The sequence below is a fragment of the Podarcis erhardii genome (genome assembly GCF_964252035.2).
Source record: "Podarcis erhardii genome assembly, chromosome: 6".
Classification (NCBI taxonomy): Eukaryota; Metazoa; Chordata; class Lepidosauria; order Squamata; family Lacertidae; genus Podarcis; species Podarcis erhardii.
Window position 1 is genome coordinate 11,479,947 of NC_138510.1, and position 18,424 is coordinate 11,498,370.

Genomic DNA, 18,424 nt, shown 5'->3' on the forward strand with positions numbered 1-18,424 from the left:
CGGCTGCGGCTCCAACCTGGTGGAACCCTCTGTCACAAGAGACAAGGGCCCTGCAGGACTTGACATCTTTCCGCAGGGCCTGCAAGACAGAGCTGTTCCACCAGGCCTTTGGTCAGGGCGCAGCCTGACTCCCTCCTTTGGCAATCTTTACAAAACTTTAGTTTATGGTTGCCATCAATTTTGATTTTAATTAATTTTTATAATGTTTTTTATAATGTTGCACTGTTTTAGTGTTGTTAGCCGCCCTGAGCCGGCTTCGGCTGGGGAGGGTGGGATATAAATAAAATTTATTTTTTATTATTATTATTATTATTATTATTATTATTATTATTATTATACCCCATCCATCTGGCTGGGTACCCACGGGAAAGACCACCTGCTTGCAATATCACTTGAATCACCTGGGGAAATTCTGCTCACGGCACCACACCCTACAGAATATCACAAGGGGCTTTTCCTGTTCTTTCCTTGTACTGTGGAATGCCTCTCCCCGTGCCTCATGTGAAAGAACGACCATCAGTTGCTACAGATATATCTGTTTGCCAAGGCTTTCCCTGACCCGTAAGATCAGACCCTGTTCATCATTATCAGAATTCCTGTTTTTCGTTTGTTTAGTAATATGATTTTATACTCTCTTGCATGATGGGCTTTGTGTTGTATTTTTGCTTTAATGCCATTAAATAAAATGTTGAACAGAACTTGGAGATGTTTAAAATATTAAGCAATTTATAAATGCTTTAAAAAGAGACAGGTAAATATGTCATGGGGACACTGAGAAACAGGTTTGGGGCTCATGGTCCCTGTTCCAGTGCTTAGCAATACCCAAAGCACCCAATGAAGTTCTCTTTGCTAGACTCTAGACCAGGGGTCGCCAACATGGTGCTGTCCAGATGCTGTCAGACTCCAATTCCCAGCAGCCCCAGTCAGCATGGTTAATGGTGAGGGAGGATGGGATCTGTAGTTCAACCACACCTGGAGGGCAAGCCACTTGCTACCTTCCTAGAGGGCATGGAAACACCTTAGGATGTTCTTCCAAAGAAAACCCAGCTGTCTATTTTGTTGACTTCAATCTGTAAAGGGATATCATTTGCTTACGAAGGCATTCCAGGGCAATTTAACTCCACCGTGATTCCTGGGACGGTGTTTAAAATCTAGCTGTACGACAGATATGCTGGATTTCATTTTAAATTAATAGTTGTTGCTTGCCGCTTTGATTGCTTTGGGAATTTCTACTGTGGCATCCCTATTACGGTGTTGTTACCGGTGTGGCATGTTGCTTTGCGGCACGGAATGTGATGTACACTTCAGAAATGAAAGAAATGTAAATATTAAGCTGTTGCTGGCCTGACTAAGCAACAATGTTGAGGGGAAAAACCAAATGGCGTTCTATTGCTTTCTGTAGTTTGATAAGCACCCTTATTAGTTAGCTTGATCAATGAGCTTTTCCTGATCAATTATATTTGATTAATTTATACACATTTGATATGATCCTTCCTCATGTACATTGTGCTTGCAAGAGTATCCCCGTAAGGCTGAACAAAGTCCTATATTTCTCCACTTCTTCCTGCCTAAGTGCAGAACCTTACATTTGTCCCTACTGACATTCATTTTGTTAGCTTGCAGCCAGTTCTCCAATTTGTTAAATTCATTTTGAATTCTGATTTTGTTTTCTGCAGCATTAGCTACCCCTCCTAGTTTGGTGTCATCTGCAAATTTGATGAGCATCCCCTCAATTCCTTCATCCAAGTCATTTATAAAGACGTTGAACAACAACGGGTCCAGGACAGAACATCATGCCATCTAGTCCAACCCTTTGCATTGCAGGAATATCAGCTAAAGCACCCATGACAGATGGGACCACAGTGTCTCTCTCCCTGGGACCAAGGCAGCCACAAGCAAAGCATTTCACCCAAAAGAAAAGTGGCCATTTTGGAAAAGAATTGTTTTTGTTCTCAAATGCATCCAAAGAGGCACACCAACATGTTAAAACCAGCCAACCAACATGTTAAAACCAGCCACGAGGCCAGCTATTTCTATAGGCTGCTTCCTCTCCCCCCCCCCCACCCTACTCTCTGGAAAGAATAAATCCTTTTGAATTTGCAAGTTGTTGCAGCTGGGCTAATTTCATTTTAATGATGTGCGATTCTCTCAGAAGGAATGCAACAGAGGCTGGATAAAACATTAGCTCGCATAATCAAATTTGGACTTATTCTCCTCCTCTTTATGGGCTTTCTATATTTCCAAAATCACATTAACAAATGCACTGTGATACTCTTTCAGCTGCTCTACTTGGAAAGCAGATCTGAGCGTCTTTGAACTCTTTACTGAAAAGTGCTGGTGGGTTTTGCTGAAGGAGAGAAAGCAAATCGAGGAACTGCAGATCTGGTTTGGGCCAGCCTAGATAAACTTCCGTCTCTTCTCTTTGCTTGAAGAGGAGCTTAGTGAAATTAAAAGTGTCGACTGCTGCTTTCGCCATCAGAAGTTGTCCTACCCATTTCCTACCCGCCTGGGGAAATGGCCACAATTAGTATGCAGAGCCAATGCAGTGTCAAGGTTGGAGAATTGGACTATGGTTGGGGAATGCCCAGGTTAAAATCCCTCTACCTCCATGAAGCACATTGGGTCTTTGTGTGTTCAACACTATAAGGCAGTTATGGAGACTGGTCTGTAACTGTGGATGGAGCAATGCCCCATGAACCTCAACTAGCCCTCACCTGCCTTGCCTTGCTACAGACCCCCAGTCCAGGGGGTTCTGCCGCTTGCCAGTTTCCTCCTCTTAGTTCCAGTGCCACCTTAATAGGACACAGCAGTTGGAAGGATGGGGACCAAACTAGAATTAGTAGTCTCTGCCTTCAATGGATTCTGGCTCAACCTACTATTGGTCTCCTTACTTCCCATCCTATCAGTCCCAATGGGGAGCAGCCACTGCTGTAAGGAGGGCATAGCTGTCAACTTACAGATTTGAAAATAAGGGACCAGCAGCCTTGAAAATAAGGGACCAGCAGCCAAAATAAGGGACCTGCAGCCTCACCTGTTCCAGGCACTCCAGCCTTCCTGTCCTCCTGCAGTCTGGTCAAACTCATGCTGGTAGCTTCGAGAACACTGTCCAACCAACTTTGTAACCAGAGGTTCAACTGAATAGAATCTGAATCACATGCACCACAAGGCCTATGCAGCCTCAACTTAAGATGGCTCCCCGGTCTGGCTTTGCACTGCAGTTTGCAGCAGCACGTGCAACAAAATGGCGTCCAGCATTCAAAAACCCCCTCAGCTTGCATTAACTAGCCACACACAAGGCATGCTAGCTCCACCCCCCCCAGTCGTTCTTAGACTTCTTATTGGGTTAGCAACACAGCCAAGCAACACAGTTGGAGCCTCCCTCCTCCCTGGCCGGCAGGGAGGGAGGGAAAGGAACTGCTTCCTTTGAAATTTAAGAGACATCATTTAAGGGACATTTAAGGGACATCTATCAATAAGGGACAGCGGCGGGACATGGTGCTGGAATAAGGGACTGTCCCTTCAAATAAGGGACACTTGACAGCTATGAAGGAGGGTGGGGAACCTCTGCTCTGTAAACGGCCTTCCAGGCCTCTCTATTTGACCTTCTGGGCTCTTCCCAGGCCACACCATTCTTGAGTGCTTTTGCCTGGCTGGAATTTGTCCTTGAACTATGATAAGGTTTCTTACTTGCCTTGAAGGAGGATGGAGAGGTATGTGTGGGTAGAGAAAGCTCTGACTTTTGCATGGCTGAAATGTAACCAACCATACAATGGTAAGAGTTACTTTGCTCTGCCCACTTCTACATCAGACCCCATCCACCCTTAGCAGATGATCCCCGTAGGGATGCTTGCAAGGGAATGGGACCATTAGGCCAGAACACAGGTCCCCAGCTTCTGCAATAAGGTCATACTCCTATATGCTGGTCTTGAGGTTTTGCCGTGGATAATTGCTTGGGTGCTAAAATGCTACAGAATGGCATTGGGGGAGACTTTATTTCAGAATAATGAGGAATTATTAAGTATTTATGCTAAGGGAGCTCAATTGGAATAGGAGTGTGTGTGTCATCCTGAGTATGCCTCTAGTCAACAGGTTTGGAGGTTTGCTTAATATTGTTCCTAAACCCTGCAAATGCAGAGACGGCGGAAGCATAATGAGAAATCTCCCCCAGGCTCAGACTGGCTTGGCCTGGGAAGAAGCCAAGCTCCTTCGCACTCACCCAGCCCTGCTAAGCAGGAAATGGTTCAGCTTGTTTCTGAATGAATTGGAATTAGGCTGTGTAAACGACATACATTAAAAGCATATGGCACACTCCCCAAGAATCCTGGGAACAAGTAGTTTGCTAAGGCTGCTGGAAATTATTATTGTATTATTATGTGGGGTGTGTGGGGTGTCAGAGGAGTGGTATTATCTCTGGTAGGGGGCATATCATGCTCCTTCTGGGGTAGCAGCAACCAGGAAGGAAGGAAGAAGGAAGGAAGGAGGAAGGAGGGAAGGAGGGAAGGAAGTGTGGCCCCACTTCTAGTTACACAAAATGCCAGGCACAAGTAACACCTGGGAAACACAATTTCCCGAGGAGCAACTGAAATGGCAAGGGCATATTTCCGAGCCGCAAAGTACAGATTTCAGTGGCATCGCTACACAGCAGAAAAAGTGCAACCTGCTTCTAATTACTTTTCAGGGTTTTTTTGTCTTTTTTTTTAATTTTAAAAAATGGTCACCCAGTTTCAGTATTTCCTTTCATCAGCATGTCACCAAATGCAAGATGGAACACAGAGAGAATGTCTTTGGATGTGCACACTCCAGCAGATTCATATCCAAAGAATCCATTTGGAGGAAGGTGTTTGGCAGGGAAAGCCTCATGCTTGTTGTTGATGTTTCTCTCCCCCCCCCCATTCCCCCACTCCCTTTTCTCTTTTCCAAGGGCTTTCTGCAATTTCTACCCAACAAAAATTCACTGAAGTGAGGACAAGAAAACCGGACAGCTAATTACAGCCTCCATATGTCAGTTGGCCGGCCTCCCTTCTTTTCTAGCAAAACAAAATTGTTTTCAGAGTGCTTCGCATTTCTTTACCACTTTCCCTCCAGGGCTTTTTTTTGGGGGGGGGGAAGGAATAAAACAAAAATGTAACAAAAGAGAGAGATTTCCTCCTCCCTTTAAAAAAGCTCTGTTATTTATGCCAACTATTGAAGCCTTGCCTACCCACCCCACTTTGTCTCGCACAATAAGCAAACTGCCTGATATGAGAAAACAATATTATAATGGCTGGTTCCCCCCCCCCCGAAAAAAAAGATATATCTTCTTTTTTGGTCACACTTATAGAAAAACTGTCCCATTAACAGCTTTACAGCTTTCTTGAAAAAGAGGCTTTCAAAAGTGTCAATAGCAGATCCAGCTCAGCCTTTTTTATCCGCTCGCACAAATACACAAAGCTCTATTACTGCTGCTAGGCCTGTTTTTGCTCTGCGCAGAGCTTTCTTGAAGCCCATTGTCTTCCTCAGTCACAGTTTTCCCTCTATTGCATTGCTTTTCTCTCCAGTGTCTTAAGAGTCACAGCTTAAGATACCAAGCACTTGGCGGCTGATGAGGCATTTTGCTGGCGGATAATTTAAATGCCTTGGACAGAACTGACAGGGGAGGTGTTGAGGCTTCAGGGCCAGCCCTGTTACTAGGCAAGGTGAGGTAGCTGCCTCGGGAATAGAAAGTAGCCGCAAGATCTTGGTGGTAGGAGGCTTATCTATTCAGCTGCATTATTTGTATATTTATTAATTTCTATCCAACCCTCCCCGCCTGAGCAGCTTGGACGTGGGGGTGGGATGGCTGGGGGCGAGGTTACCGCCAGACCTGAGTTATGGCAGTGCTGTGTGATAGCTCTTTATCAGGGCTAAATCCCGCGCCCTTCCTAAATTCTGAAAATAAAAATGTAAGTAGGAAAGATCTTCCTACCCCCCCAATCCCATTTTTCACCACCGATATAAGCCTAGGGTGGCTGCCGAACATTAAAAAGTCAATTAGAATGACAATGAATGTAAAAAAATATGTGTTTGCAATAAAATCTGTAATTTAGAACAGGGTAATGGATTTGAAAATGGAAAAAGGGTTCTCCTAAATCAAATGTCTTTCAGCTGTAGTTAATTTCAGTCAACAGAATTTTCTCAAGTGTTTAAATCATACTTTAGACTATGATTTATATGTAGAGTATGCGGGGGGGGGGGAGTAAAAAGACATCTTGTGCTTTATTGCTCCTGTTCCTTCCCATGCAAATTTTTTCCGCTGTGCAAAACACAAAGGGGGAAAAAAGGCTTTAAGAAGCTTTATTACATTCAACATTCTTAAAAAGCAGATGTGTATTTACTGCTCATTATCATCACGTCACTATAAAATTAGCATGTGTATATTAAAAATTGTGCAGGAAATCAAAGTGCTTATTTTGCATGTGTAAATTTGAAGGCTGTTGTCTGTTCCACGTAGGTCTTTTTAAAAAATGCCTGAGCATTTTTGCCATTCCTGGGATGGGACAGTATCTTCAGAGAGAGGTCTATGAGATGCTGCTAAAATGCTTCGTAACATGTAGTGGTGCTTACTTATATCATGATGGCAGAGTTCTCCAGCCACTCTTCCTCTAATTGGTTGCTGCTGGTGGGAGTGAGGAAATGCATAACACGATGTCATCACAATACAGGTAAGCATCTCTAAGGGCCATGGCGAGAGATTGGGGCCACTCACCGTTGGGAGATGGGAAAGACTTAACATGGGCTTCTGGTGCTTCTGTTTTTGTAGGTTTCCGTGTTCCACACATAATGTGCAGTGGCACCCTTAAACGGATACCTTAGGGCAGGGGTGCCTAAACTTTTTTAAAGAGGGCCAGGGGCCAGGTTTGATGAAGTGAACATGTGTGAGGGCCGACCAAAGTTGTTGAGCTTTTATGGGATTTTACCCCAGGACATATACTGCCATGGGGGCTGACTTAAATTGACTGGCAAGCCAGATTAGGCCCCCCAAATGGACTTTGGACATACCTGCCTTAGGGTCTGCCATAGAACGGAAATGGCTTTTTCCACCTACCTCTGTTCTCCAGCCCTTGGGAGCCTTGACTTTGAGAGCAGAAGAAGCAGTTGGGGAGAGAGAAGAGGAGTTCAGGAATATTTCTTAAAAATAATTTTATATGTTGTGTGTCCTTGTTGCTCAGTTTGAGCCTTTTACATGGTTTTGCATGTTTTGTGGTATTTTACGCGTTGTGACTTGCCATTATTGATTATAGTTTAATAATTCTCCATTGCAATTTACAAACTGTTTAATTATTGTTTGCTGATATTTAATTTTACCATTTACTTTTATATTCTAATGGATTATTGAATATTTCTGAATTTGATATGAGTTGTTTATTTTCAAGTTACTGTGACATTTTCGTATTGGATCAGATTGTTATTATTACGTGTGTGATCTTTGCTGTCTATTTTGTTTTTTTTTTCAGCTTGTAAACCGCCTTGTGCATAGTAACATACAAATTAAAAATGAAATGAAATGGAAATCTTGCCTTCAAATTGTGAATGCTAACCAATTAGGCTTCCTACTGCCATCCTGACACTCAGCATTTCCTATTTGTAGCGATTAGTCATGGCAATGAACTCCTGAATAGTTAGAATAGTCATGTGCTACCTGTTTGAAAACTGCAGCTCTTAAGTGGCCACAGCATCTTTGCAAGGGATGAAGATCGGGAGAAAACCAGAGTCACTTGGCCACACCTCTGTCATCTCTTAGCAACCTTGAGTAGGCACCTACAACCACTGTAAACAGCTTAGAGACTGATTTCGTATTAACTGCTACATAAATATATTAACTAAATACATTTATAATAATAAATAGAAAGGGGTGGGGCTTTGCATTTCTGAAGAGCTAGCCCAAAACTGCTGATCTGCTGTAACCTTGAGATAGCTGGGAGCAGAACTGTGCTGAATGACCGAGAAGATAGTGCCTGAGTGTTGAATGAGGTTGTGGCTCCAATGTGACTCTGTTTTTATGACTGAGAAAGTATTTTATGAAAACGGTGGGCTCTGTAGTGTCTTTGTGTGTAAACAGGGACGCGGGTGGCACTGCGGTCTAAACCACTGAGCCTCTTGGGCTTGTCGATCGGAGGTTCGGCAGTTCGAATCCCCGCGACGGGGTGAGCTCCCGTTGCTGGGTCCCTGCTCCTGCCAACCTAGCAGTTCAAAAGCACACCAAAAAAGTGCAAGTAGATAAATAGGTACCACTCTGGCGGGAAGGTAAATGGCGTTTCCGTGTGTTGTTCTGTTTTCGGTGTTCCGTTGCGCCAGAAGCGGCTTAGTCATGCTGGCCACATGACCCAGAAAAACTGTCTGCAGAGCGGACAAGTGCCGGCTCCCTTGGCCAGTAAAGCGAGATGAGTGCTGCAACCCTAGAGTTGTCTGCGACTGGACTTAACTGTCAGGGGTCCTTTACCCTTATCTACATCAGCTGATACCTAACTGTCTCAGTCAGAAGCCTCTAGTCAGGACTCTCATGGCAAACCTGGGTCTCTAAACTAACGCAAAGCAAGGAGGAGGGGATCTGTAGCATAAAAGCAGCAAGAAGGAGGGTGTGCTTTAATGCTTCGCCCACTAAGTTTCCATTGAATACCATTGGGGGGGGGGTCAGAGTTTGAATGCAGTAAAAAAGGTAAAGGTATGCAGGCGGCACTGTGGTCTAGAGCAAACAACTGAGCCTCTTGGATTTGCCAATTGGAAGGTTGGTGGTTCGAATCCCTGCGACGGGGTGAGCTCCTGTTGCTCTGTCCCAGCTCCTGTCAACCTAGCTGTTTGAAAGCATGCCAGTGCAAGTAGATAAATAGGTACCACTATGGCGGGAAGGTAAACATTGTTTCCGTGCGCTCTGGTTTTCATCACGGTGTTCTGTTGTGCCAGAAGTGGTTTAGTCATGCTAGCCACATGACCTGGAAAGCTGCCTGTGGACAAACCCCGGCTCCCTTGGCCTGTAAAGCGAGATGAGCACCCATAATCGCCTTTGACTGGACTTAACCGTCAAGGGTCCTTTACCTTTTTAAGAGCTTGTGTGCAGGTACTTTTGAACTGCAACACTTACTTAGTAAAATGATGATGCATATCAGGATAGCAATGATGGCTCCTGTTCCTAGCCCAGCTGCGGCAACGGCTCCTATGGTGGTGCAGTCTCCGTTTTCATCACAAGGGCACACCTTGACCTTAATGACGGACGTGTTGAACAGAGGAGGGTTTCCAGAATCTGTCACGATGACCGGAACATCATAGACACCAGCTTCCAAGTACATTATTCGTAAACTGAGTTGGGCATAGTCACCTGCGGGGAGCAAAAAGGAGATAGCTGCAGCACTGAGGGAGTCATATAATCGTGGGGTTGGAAGGGACCACGAGGAATCTTAAGATGTCCACAATGAAAAGTTCCTCCCTCCCCATGACCTATGTTAAGAATATAAGTAGATGTTTGCTGGCTCTGGTCTAGCTCTCTGTTCTCACAATGGCCAACCAGATGGCTAAGGAAGCCCACAAGTAGGCTTGCGGGATAAATTCAATTTGGTTTGTATTTAAAGGCAAAACTACTGTACCTAGTTCACATTCTACAACACGCTATGAGAACCAAAACACAGTCATCCTTTGAAATCCGGACGTCTTTGAAATTGTTATGGAAATGCAAGGAACTGAATTGAAGTTTGTAGACGTGAGAAACTTAGGGAGCCCATACTGATAGATTTCCCCATTCCCAGCTGCACTGAGTGAGGTTTATGATAAGCCAAGCAATGAGGTCAGTTACAGCTGGCTGATTTCAATAGCCTCTCCACTTCCCTCTTCCTATGACAATGAACGAGCCGTCTTCCTACTTTCCCGTCCTCAAAAGCTACTTCCTTGTTAAAGGAGAAAAGGAGGGTGACTTTTATGCAATTACAGCCGGAGGAATGATCATTGATCCTGATTGTGGCTTGTGACAATAAAAATGGAACATAAGGAAGACTGATAATAGCTTCTCCCCCTGGGCTATTACTGATGATTTATTCCCAGTTCAATCCTGATAACGGTGCGTAATTATGAACTGCATTAAAACCTAGAGGGCGGGGAAGCCCAGTGCCAATGAAAGCGCTTAAGAGTTCTGCTCAAGGCCCAATCCATGCAATTTCTTATTAACTACCTTGCCTATAATGTCAGCCAGAATGTGGGGCTTAAAAAATAAAATAAATCAAAGGGAAAGGACTAAAGGAAATTTGAAAGGGTGAAGGCTGATCCCCTCCATTGCTTGCGTTGTGTGCCAAGCTGCAAAAGCCTTTGGGTGTTGCCTGCCTGGTTTACCATTTAGCCGCGTAATGGTCCAGTTCTTCCTGATGGCAGATGGCACACTTGGCAGCTCAAAGACAAAGGGCCCGATGTTTGGATCGATGTCAGCGTCGGCGGCTGTGATGTTGATGACATTCAGGTTTGGCTTTTCACAGATCTGTGCCTCCTTTGGCTGGAGCTCAGGAGCATTATCATTGATGTCAATTAGATAGATCTGGAGTGTGCCAGTACCGCTGGCCGGGGGGATACCTAAATGAAGGAAGGATCATTTCCGTGAGTGATTGTTAAGGTTGACATGGAAGTCGCCAGGCAGAAAGAGGGACCTGCTCTCACCATGGCCCCCTGTTTAGAAAGTACAGGAAAAGTCAACTACAGTTACCAAGGCATTGGGGCACAGCCACTGAGAGCAAAGGCTAAAGCATTTCAGACTTTTTAAAAAAGTACAGTACAAATACAAACAGGAGAGACAACATGATACCTTATGAATGGTGTGGAGTAGGTGTATTGAGAAATGGTTTTGGATTTGGTTCAGAACAGTCAAAAGAAAACATTTCTTCCCACAACTTAGGTCATATCCATACCACTATAACAGACATAGCTTCCTCTAAAGAGGCCTGGGGAACTGTAGTTTGCTGAGAGTAGGAAACCCCTCACACAGCTACAGTTCCCAGCAACCTTATGGAATTTTCCATCCCTAAAAGTCATGAAGAAGTTATTTTATGGCAGAAATACTTAGAGGTTACAGTCGTACCTTGGAAGTCGAACAGAATCCATTCCAGAAGTCCGTTTGACTTCTGAAATGTTCAGAAACCAAAGCGTGGCTTCCGATTGGCTGCAGGAAGCTCCTGCAGCCAATTGGAAGCCGTGGAAGCCATGTTGGACATTTGGCTTCCAAAAGAACATTTGAAAAGCAGAACACTCACTTCTGGTTTTCGATCGTTTGGGAGCCAGAACATTTGACTCTCAAGGCATTCAGGAGCCGAGGTACAACTGTATCTGTGTCGATTCTAGTTTGGTTTCAGACCTAGCCATGGTACCGAAACTGCCCCTGGTTGCCCATCTGATTATGTTTGTTGGGAGAAAGGGGTAATGAGATCCTGCTTATTCTCCTTGATCTCTCAGCAGCTTTTGATACTATTAACCATGATATCCTTCTGGAAGTTACTATGAAACTCACTGAATCTTGGGTTAGACACTGCCTCTCAGTCTAATGTATCATATTTACTTGAGTCTAATGCGTCATGGAATCTAATGTGGACCTCAATTTTCAGAACCTTGAAACCAAAAAAGTATTTGCTGGTGAATGTAAATGTGCCATCGTATCTAATGCGCGCCTTAATTTTTGCAACGTCATTTGGCCAAAGCAGGTGAGCATTGGATTCGAGTAAATACGGTATTTCAAAGGGTCATTGTGCTGATATAATGCAGTTAGGAAGGGAGAACAATGTATGTCACTTTGAGCTCCTTGGAGGAAAGCTGGGATCGAAATGTAATAGCAAATAAACCCAACCCAACCCAACCAAACCAAACCAAACCAAACCACAGCAACCCAAGATGAACTGGAGCTAAAAGTAGTACAAGCGACAAGTAAGAAATAACCACTCTCACATTAATAGGAAGTGAAAATAACGAATGTTGAAAACATTAAGTCAATAAAAGATTTTAAAAGGGTTATAAGTCCTGGGAGGGGGGGAAAAGGTCTTCACTGGGCAACAAAAACACATTTAAGTAAAGGTAAAGGGACCCCTGACCATTAGGTCCAGTCGCGACCGACTCTGGGGTTGCGGCACTCATCTCGCTTTATTGGCCGAGGGAGCCGGCGTACAACTTCCGGGTCATGTGGCCAGCATGACTAAGTCGCTTCTGGTGAACCAGAGCAGTGCACGGAAACGCCGTTTACCTTCCCGCCAGAGCGGTACCTATTTATCTACTTGCACTTTGACGTGCTTTTGAACTGCTAGGTTGGCAGGAACAGGGACTGAGCAACGGAAGCTCACCCCGTGGCGGGCATTCGAACTGCCGACTTTCTGATCGGCAAGTCCTAGGCTCTGTGGTTTAACCCACAGCGCCACCCGCATCCCTTAAAAACACATTTAAGGAGGTGCTAAGTGAGCATCTATGGGGGCAACATTCCACAAGTTGGGGGCTATGACCGAAAAGGCCCTATATCATACCTCAGCAGAACAGGGGCCCCAGAGGAGGGCCTTCTTGGATCCTTATAAGGCCCAGATAGACACATAGAAGAAGAGGTTTAATTTCAGGCTACCAAGATCCTAAGCCATGTAAGGCTTTCTAGGCTAAAGCAAGCGCCTTTAATTAGGCCCACAGATGAATCGGAGGCCTTCATCTCCTGCTTTGAAGCTTCCAGAGGCATCTGTTGCTATTGGCAACAGAATGCTGGGCTAGGCAGATCTTGATCTGACCTAACAAGGGCAGTTCTTCGAGTCCCAGGTAGTATCGCAGTGAAGGACTTATAGCCACGTATAACAAAGGTGCAAGCTTTCCCCCTTCACACCGCTGGAGTGATGAGAGTAGCTGAAGGCATCAACCATCTCCCAGGCATGTAAATATTCAAGGTTCAAAAAGCATCCTTCAAGAGCAGACACCAGCGGTTCTAACACTGGTCTCCCTCCCCACAGGGGTCCTGCAAGATCAATGGCTAAGCCTCTAACGAAGGGTCAGCTGTGCCAAAGCTGCCAGATCGGGCTCTCGGCTTTGAGTTTGACTTTTATAAAGGTTAAAAGCCATCACTGTCCTGTACAATCCTTTGCAAAACACACACACACACACACACAGAGAGAGAGAGAGAGAGAGAGAGAGAGAGAGAGATTCTTCAACTCCCCAGATCTGAATGCTTCAGTAACTTCCCTCTAGTTAGAGGGGGGAAACACACCACTTTTAAATTGTTCAATATTCTTCTTTTCTCCCATCTCCCATCCCCAGTGAACTGCAGACAGTTTTGTTCCAGGCCTCTACCCTGACTATTTCCTCCAAAAGCCTTGCCTGAGTAGTTTTTTTTAAAGCTCATGTTCTTGGCTGTTTTTTTTAATGCTTTGAAAAGAAGAAGAAATAAATAAAGCAACCCTACTCTTTAAAAAAAAAAAAAAGGAACGAAAAGAAACCTTCCACTGATTCTTCCTGGCTATTTTTATAAAGCTTTCCGTCTTACTCTCCTTGTTTGTTTTTGCTGACTGAAGAGTCTCAAAATCCCCAACGAAGCCCTTCCAATCCCTTTCTGATTATTGTTACGTTAACTCTGCCAACCTCAAGGTCTGGTAACTGAAGAAACTTTTCATTCAGCCTGGTGGCCCTGGACAGAAATCCTTCAAGGCTCTGTGCCTTGATCAGGCACTGAGTTTGCTGAACAGTAAAGCGAAGCCCACGGGTTTTTCCACGACTACCTGCAACCGCTGAGTTAGTTATCATTATGTAGGAATGCTCAAGTGACTCTTCGTCTTACACAGTGCTCAGGTTATGGCTGGCGGGGGCTTAAATCTCATCTATTTATTTTATAACTCACAAACCTCTGAGTTGTGCCTCTAAAAAAAGAAAACTGTCCAAATGTGATGTACATTTAGAGGTGAAACAGTGAAAACAGACATCAAAAACACACCTGAGTTTAAAATAGAACATTTGTTTTTGACTTGAACTCAGTTACCAAAACAGTCTTTTAAAACTCGTTTTATTTACTGTTAAAAGGCATCTCTCTCTCTCTTTTTCAGCCTGCTTTTCGCTGCCCCCACAAAAACTTCATCTTTTTTACCTTGTTTGTCATCTAAGTCCTAGATGCTGATGACAGAACAGAAGTCTGCAGCAGCTCCGAAAGTGCTAGTTTTAAGCGAGATCACAGGGCAAAATACACAGAGGTTTATGATTCGGGGACCCCAATGGTCAGGGACCAGGAAATCTTAGATGGGCACCACGAAAAACCAATTTCACAGAAGCAGGCAAACTTCAGAACCCATCCCTTAAAACAACAGGTAAAACACCAACACCCCACTCCAAACAAATAAAACAGACATCATTTCCAAGAATAGGTGGCTTTCCCTTCCTAAAACAACCAATTCCTCACTAAACAAACAACCCCTTCATTTAAAAAACAACAACACAAAACCAAAAACATTATTTTTTAAAAATAAATTGTATTAAAGTATTATTAAATAAAAATAAATATTGTAAGTCAGTATGTATTGGTTGGTTGGCATCTGCCTGTCTCAGGAAACAATGGAGTGTGTCTTTGGGGGTGAAGTCAAACCCTGGGGAATCACAGAGCCTGTTGTGGCTGCAGAGTAACTCCTAACTGCTGCTTCACACATTGTTTTTGCTGCATGAGCAGCACTGAAGTGACCTCTCTGGGGTGCAAACGGGGCAGCGGGTATGCAGGTCCCGAGCTGCCCAGACAATAAGACCCCCTTCTTGGCCTCTGTTATGTACTGAGTTGAATAGGATCCAAAATGCAGCCGTCTGATTGGTCCTAGAACAATAGGATCCAAAATGCAGCAGTCTGATTGGTCCTAGAACAATAGGATTCAGAATGCAGCAGTCTGATTGGTTCTAGAACAATGCAGCAGTATGATTGGTTCACAGGAGCCACCCAATCCAGCTCCAGGTGGAAGTGAATCCACAACCTGATTGGCCTACAGAAAAATCCCGGAATTAGCCAATCACGTGCAGCCCATTGTGTAAATAATGTATATAAAGCAGGTATTTTGGGGGAACATTGATTCCTCCTCACCACTATGAGCTGAATAAAGAGCATGACATCCACTCTCGACTCCGAATATATTTCAGCCTCACTGATGTGGTCCAAAGGAAAGCAGAACAATACGTTTGGCACCAGTATATATTATATTGCTATGCAAAAATATCAATAAATTCTGATCCTCACTCCACTGCTACAGTGTGAGGAACACAAGCTTTCTTCCAACACAAGGCAATTGGTCATTTTCCAAGGTGGATCTGATTGTCCGTAAAGCCCTGTTTAGGCATTAAGCCTATGTGTTCTCCATCTCAGGTAAGGGGAGACCAGGACCACTCTTGTAAGTCCCACCTCTTCAATTGCATTCCTCTCCAGGGCTCTGCAGCCCTGTGCATCCTGCAGGGTCAATGGCTGCTGCACAACGAGCCCGCTGCACCATTGTAGGCTCCCCACACAATTCAGAACCTTGACTGCGAGCCTAGGCAAGATCAGGAGGCTCTCAGCTGCAGAGATGTCCAGGATCCAGCAAATGGAGAGCTACAGGCCTGGGTGGCCAGGATCACTGAGGAGCAGGCAGGGGTTAATTGAAACATCTCCGCCCTCTTTGCTGGAGGACACATGAGACCAAATGCTTAAACAGGGCTTACGTATACCACCAGTGGTTTCTTGACCCTGGGGGAGAAAAACAACACCCAACTTTGTGTGGGATGTGGCAAGGGTGCTGCGAGACAATGTTGGATACCTCCAAAGGTCTTGTCCGATGCCTCTGATCTGAATAATAATAATAATAATAATAATAATAATAATAATAATAATTTATTATTTATACCCTGCCCATCTGGCTGAGTTTCCCAAGCCACTCTGGGTGGCTTCCAACAAAGTATTAAAATACAGTGGTCTGTTAAACATTAAAAGCTTCCCTAAACAGGGCTGCCTTGAGATGTCTTCTAAAAGTCTGGCAGTTGTTTATCTCTTTGACATCTGATGGGAGGGCGTTCCACGAGGCGGGTGCCACTACCGAGAAGGCCCTCTGCCTGGTTCCCTGTAACCTGGCTTCTCTCAGTGAGGGAACCGCCAGAAGGCCCTCGGCGCTGGACATCAGTGTCCTGGCAGAATAATGGGGGTGGAGACACTCCTTCAGGTATACTGGACCGAGGCCGTTTAGGGCTTTAAAGGTCAGCACCAGCACTTTGAATTGTGCTCGGAAACGTACTGGGAGCCAATGTAGATCTTTCAAGACCGGTGTTATGTGGTCTCGGTGGCCACTCCCAGTCACCAGTCTAGCTGCCGCATTCTGGATTAGTTGTAGTTTCCGGGTCACCTTCAAAGGTAGCCCCACATAGAGTGCATTGCAGAAATCCAAGCGAGAGATAACTAGAGCATGCACCACTCTGGCGAGACAGTCCGCAGGCAGATAGGGTCTCAGCCTGTGTACCAGATGGAACTGGTAAACAGCTGCCCTGGACACAGAACTGACCTGCGCCTCCATGCACAGCTGTGAGTCCAAAATGACTCCCAGGCTGCACACGTGGTTCTTCAGGGGCACAGTTACCCCATTCAGGACCAAGGAGTCCTCCATACCCGCCGCCTCCTGTCTCCCAAAAACAGTATAGTGGTACCTTGGGTTAAGTACTTAATTCGTTCCAGAGGTCTGTTCTTAACCTGAAACTGTTCCTAATCTGAAGCACCACTTTAGCTAATGGGGCCTCCTGCTGCTGCTGCACAATTTCTGTTCTCATCTTGAAGCAAAGTTCTTAACCTGAGGTACTATTTCTGGGTTAGTGGAGTCTGTAACCTGAAGTGTATGTAACCTTAAGCGTATGTAACCCGAGGTACCACTGTACTTCTGTCTTGTCAGGATTCAACCTCAATCTGTTAGCTGCCATCCATCCTCCAACTGCCTCCAGACCCTCACACAGGACCTTCACCGCCTTCATTAGTTCTGATTTGAAAGAGAGGTAGAGCTGGCTATCATCTGCATATTGATGGACACCCAACCCTGGTGATAGGATTATAAAATCCCTTCCCTTTCATCCTCGAATTGTTTCTGATTTCCTGAAGGAGCATCTCCTCTTCTGTCCTCAGCTTGGAGCATAATAAGGAGAAGAAACGTACAGCAGACTACCTATTTCTCCTGCCCCAGCTTTCTACTGGTTTTACACACTCACGTATGGTGAGAGTCTACATCTTCCCTCCCATCCATCTCCTATTTGTTTCTTCATCATAGTCTGGGACAATTTCACGCATTTAATTTATTCTGGCAATCTCCTGTCCCAGCTTCATGAGGTCTTCCTTCCTCTCCCTTTCTACTTTTTTTTTTTTTTTTGCTTTTTTTACTTGAAAACCTGGGGGAAAAATATATATCTAACTTACCCTGACAACTCTGTCAGGGCAACATTCCCATTTATGCATCACATTCCAGAATTATTGAAGCATGGATGATGCAGGACTTGGGCCTACCGTTGTCAGCTGCCAGGAATGTAGCCTCGTAGACGTTGTTCTTAATGTAGGCTGACTCGCGATCAAGGATGGCAGCGGTGGTGATCTGACCATTTGTGGCATTAATGTTCAGCCAGTTTGCAGGATCTGACAGCTTGGAGTATCTGCGGAGAGCCGAGAATAAATACATGGCAGTCTCTTCCAATGACATGTCCTGAATATGGCTTGGAAATAAGGCTTGAGTAGTGTTTTGGCATTATTGGTTTTCAGACTCCTGGCTCTTCATTTCGAAAGAGCACTTAGACATTTAGTCAGGCCTAAAGTGCATGTTATGTGTAAGAGCCCCCCATGACTGGAACTTGCAAGACACACACACAACAGAGTTCTGGGAAGCTGCCAATTTATTGGAACTGTGGCAAGGGCTGGGAAGGAGTGGACAAATCTCTCTATTTTGGTTCCTCTCAGTTGCTCATTTTTCCAATTCTAAATTCAGTTCTCCACATTTTCCATTCACCGTATTTTTCGCTCTATAAGACGCACCAGACCATAAGACGCACCTAGTTTTTGGAGGAGGAAAACAAGAAAAAAATATTCTGAATCTCAGAAGCCAGAACAGCAAGAGGGATTGCTGCGCAGCGAAAGCAGCGATCCCTCTTCCTGTTCTGGATTCTGGGATAGCTGTGCAGCCTGCATTCGCTCCATAAGATGCACACACATTTCCCCTTACTTTTTAGGAGGGAAAAAGTGAGTCTTATAGAGCAAAAAATACGGTACTTTTTAAGTCCTCATGAAAATTCACCACTATTGTAGAGCACGTTTATCCCAATGCACCAATTTTCGTCTGCAATTTCTCCTGATATAATGCCTTTTTGTATCTTATCTTTACTAAGATATGCAATTTTAAATGCAAAATTTACCCTAGTTATCTGCATTTTTGTACACATTACTTGGCTGGAGAACTGCATAGCA

The 18,424-nt window shown here is 44.7% G+C and overlaps 1 protein-coding gene across 8 annotated transcripts in view; it reads right to left on the reverse strand.

The window, feature by feature from the left end:
• Nucleotides 1-18,424, reverse strand: part of CDH4 (cadherin 4) — an 812,930-nt gene that overhangs the window by 11,774 nt on the left and 782,732 nt on the right. For all 8 annotated transcript variants that reach the window (XM_081867610.1, XM_081867611.1, XM_081867616.1 and 5 more), the window contains 3 exons: nucleotides 17,477-17,619; nucleotides 10,333-10,566; nucleotides 9,098-9,331 (listed from right to left, as the gene is read on the reverse strand). In XM_081867610.1, coding sequence (XP_081723736.1) covers nucleotides 9,098-9,331; nucleotides 10,333-10,566; nucleotides 17,477-17,619 — 611 coding nt within the window. The remainder of the gene's footprint in view (nucleotides 1-9,097; nucleotides 9,332-10,332; nucleotides 10,567-17,476; nucleotides 17,620-18,424) is intronic.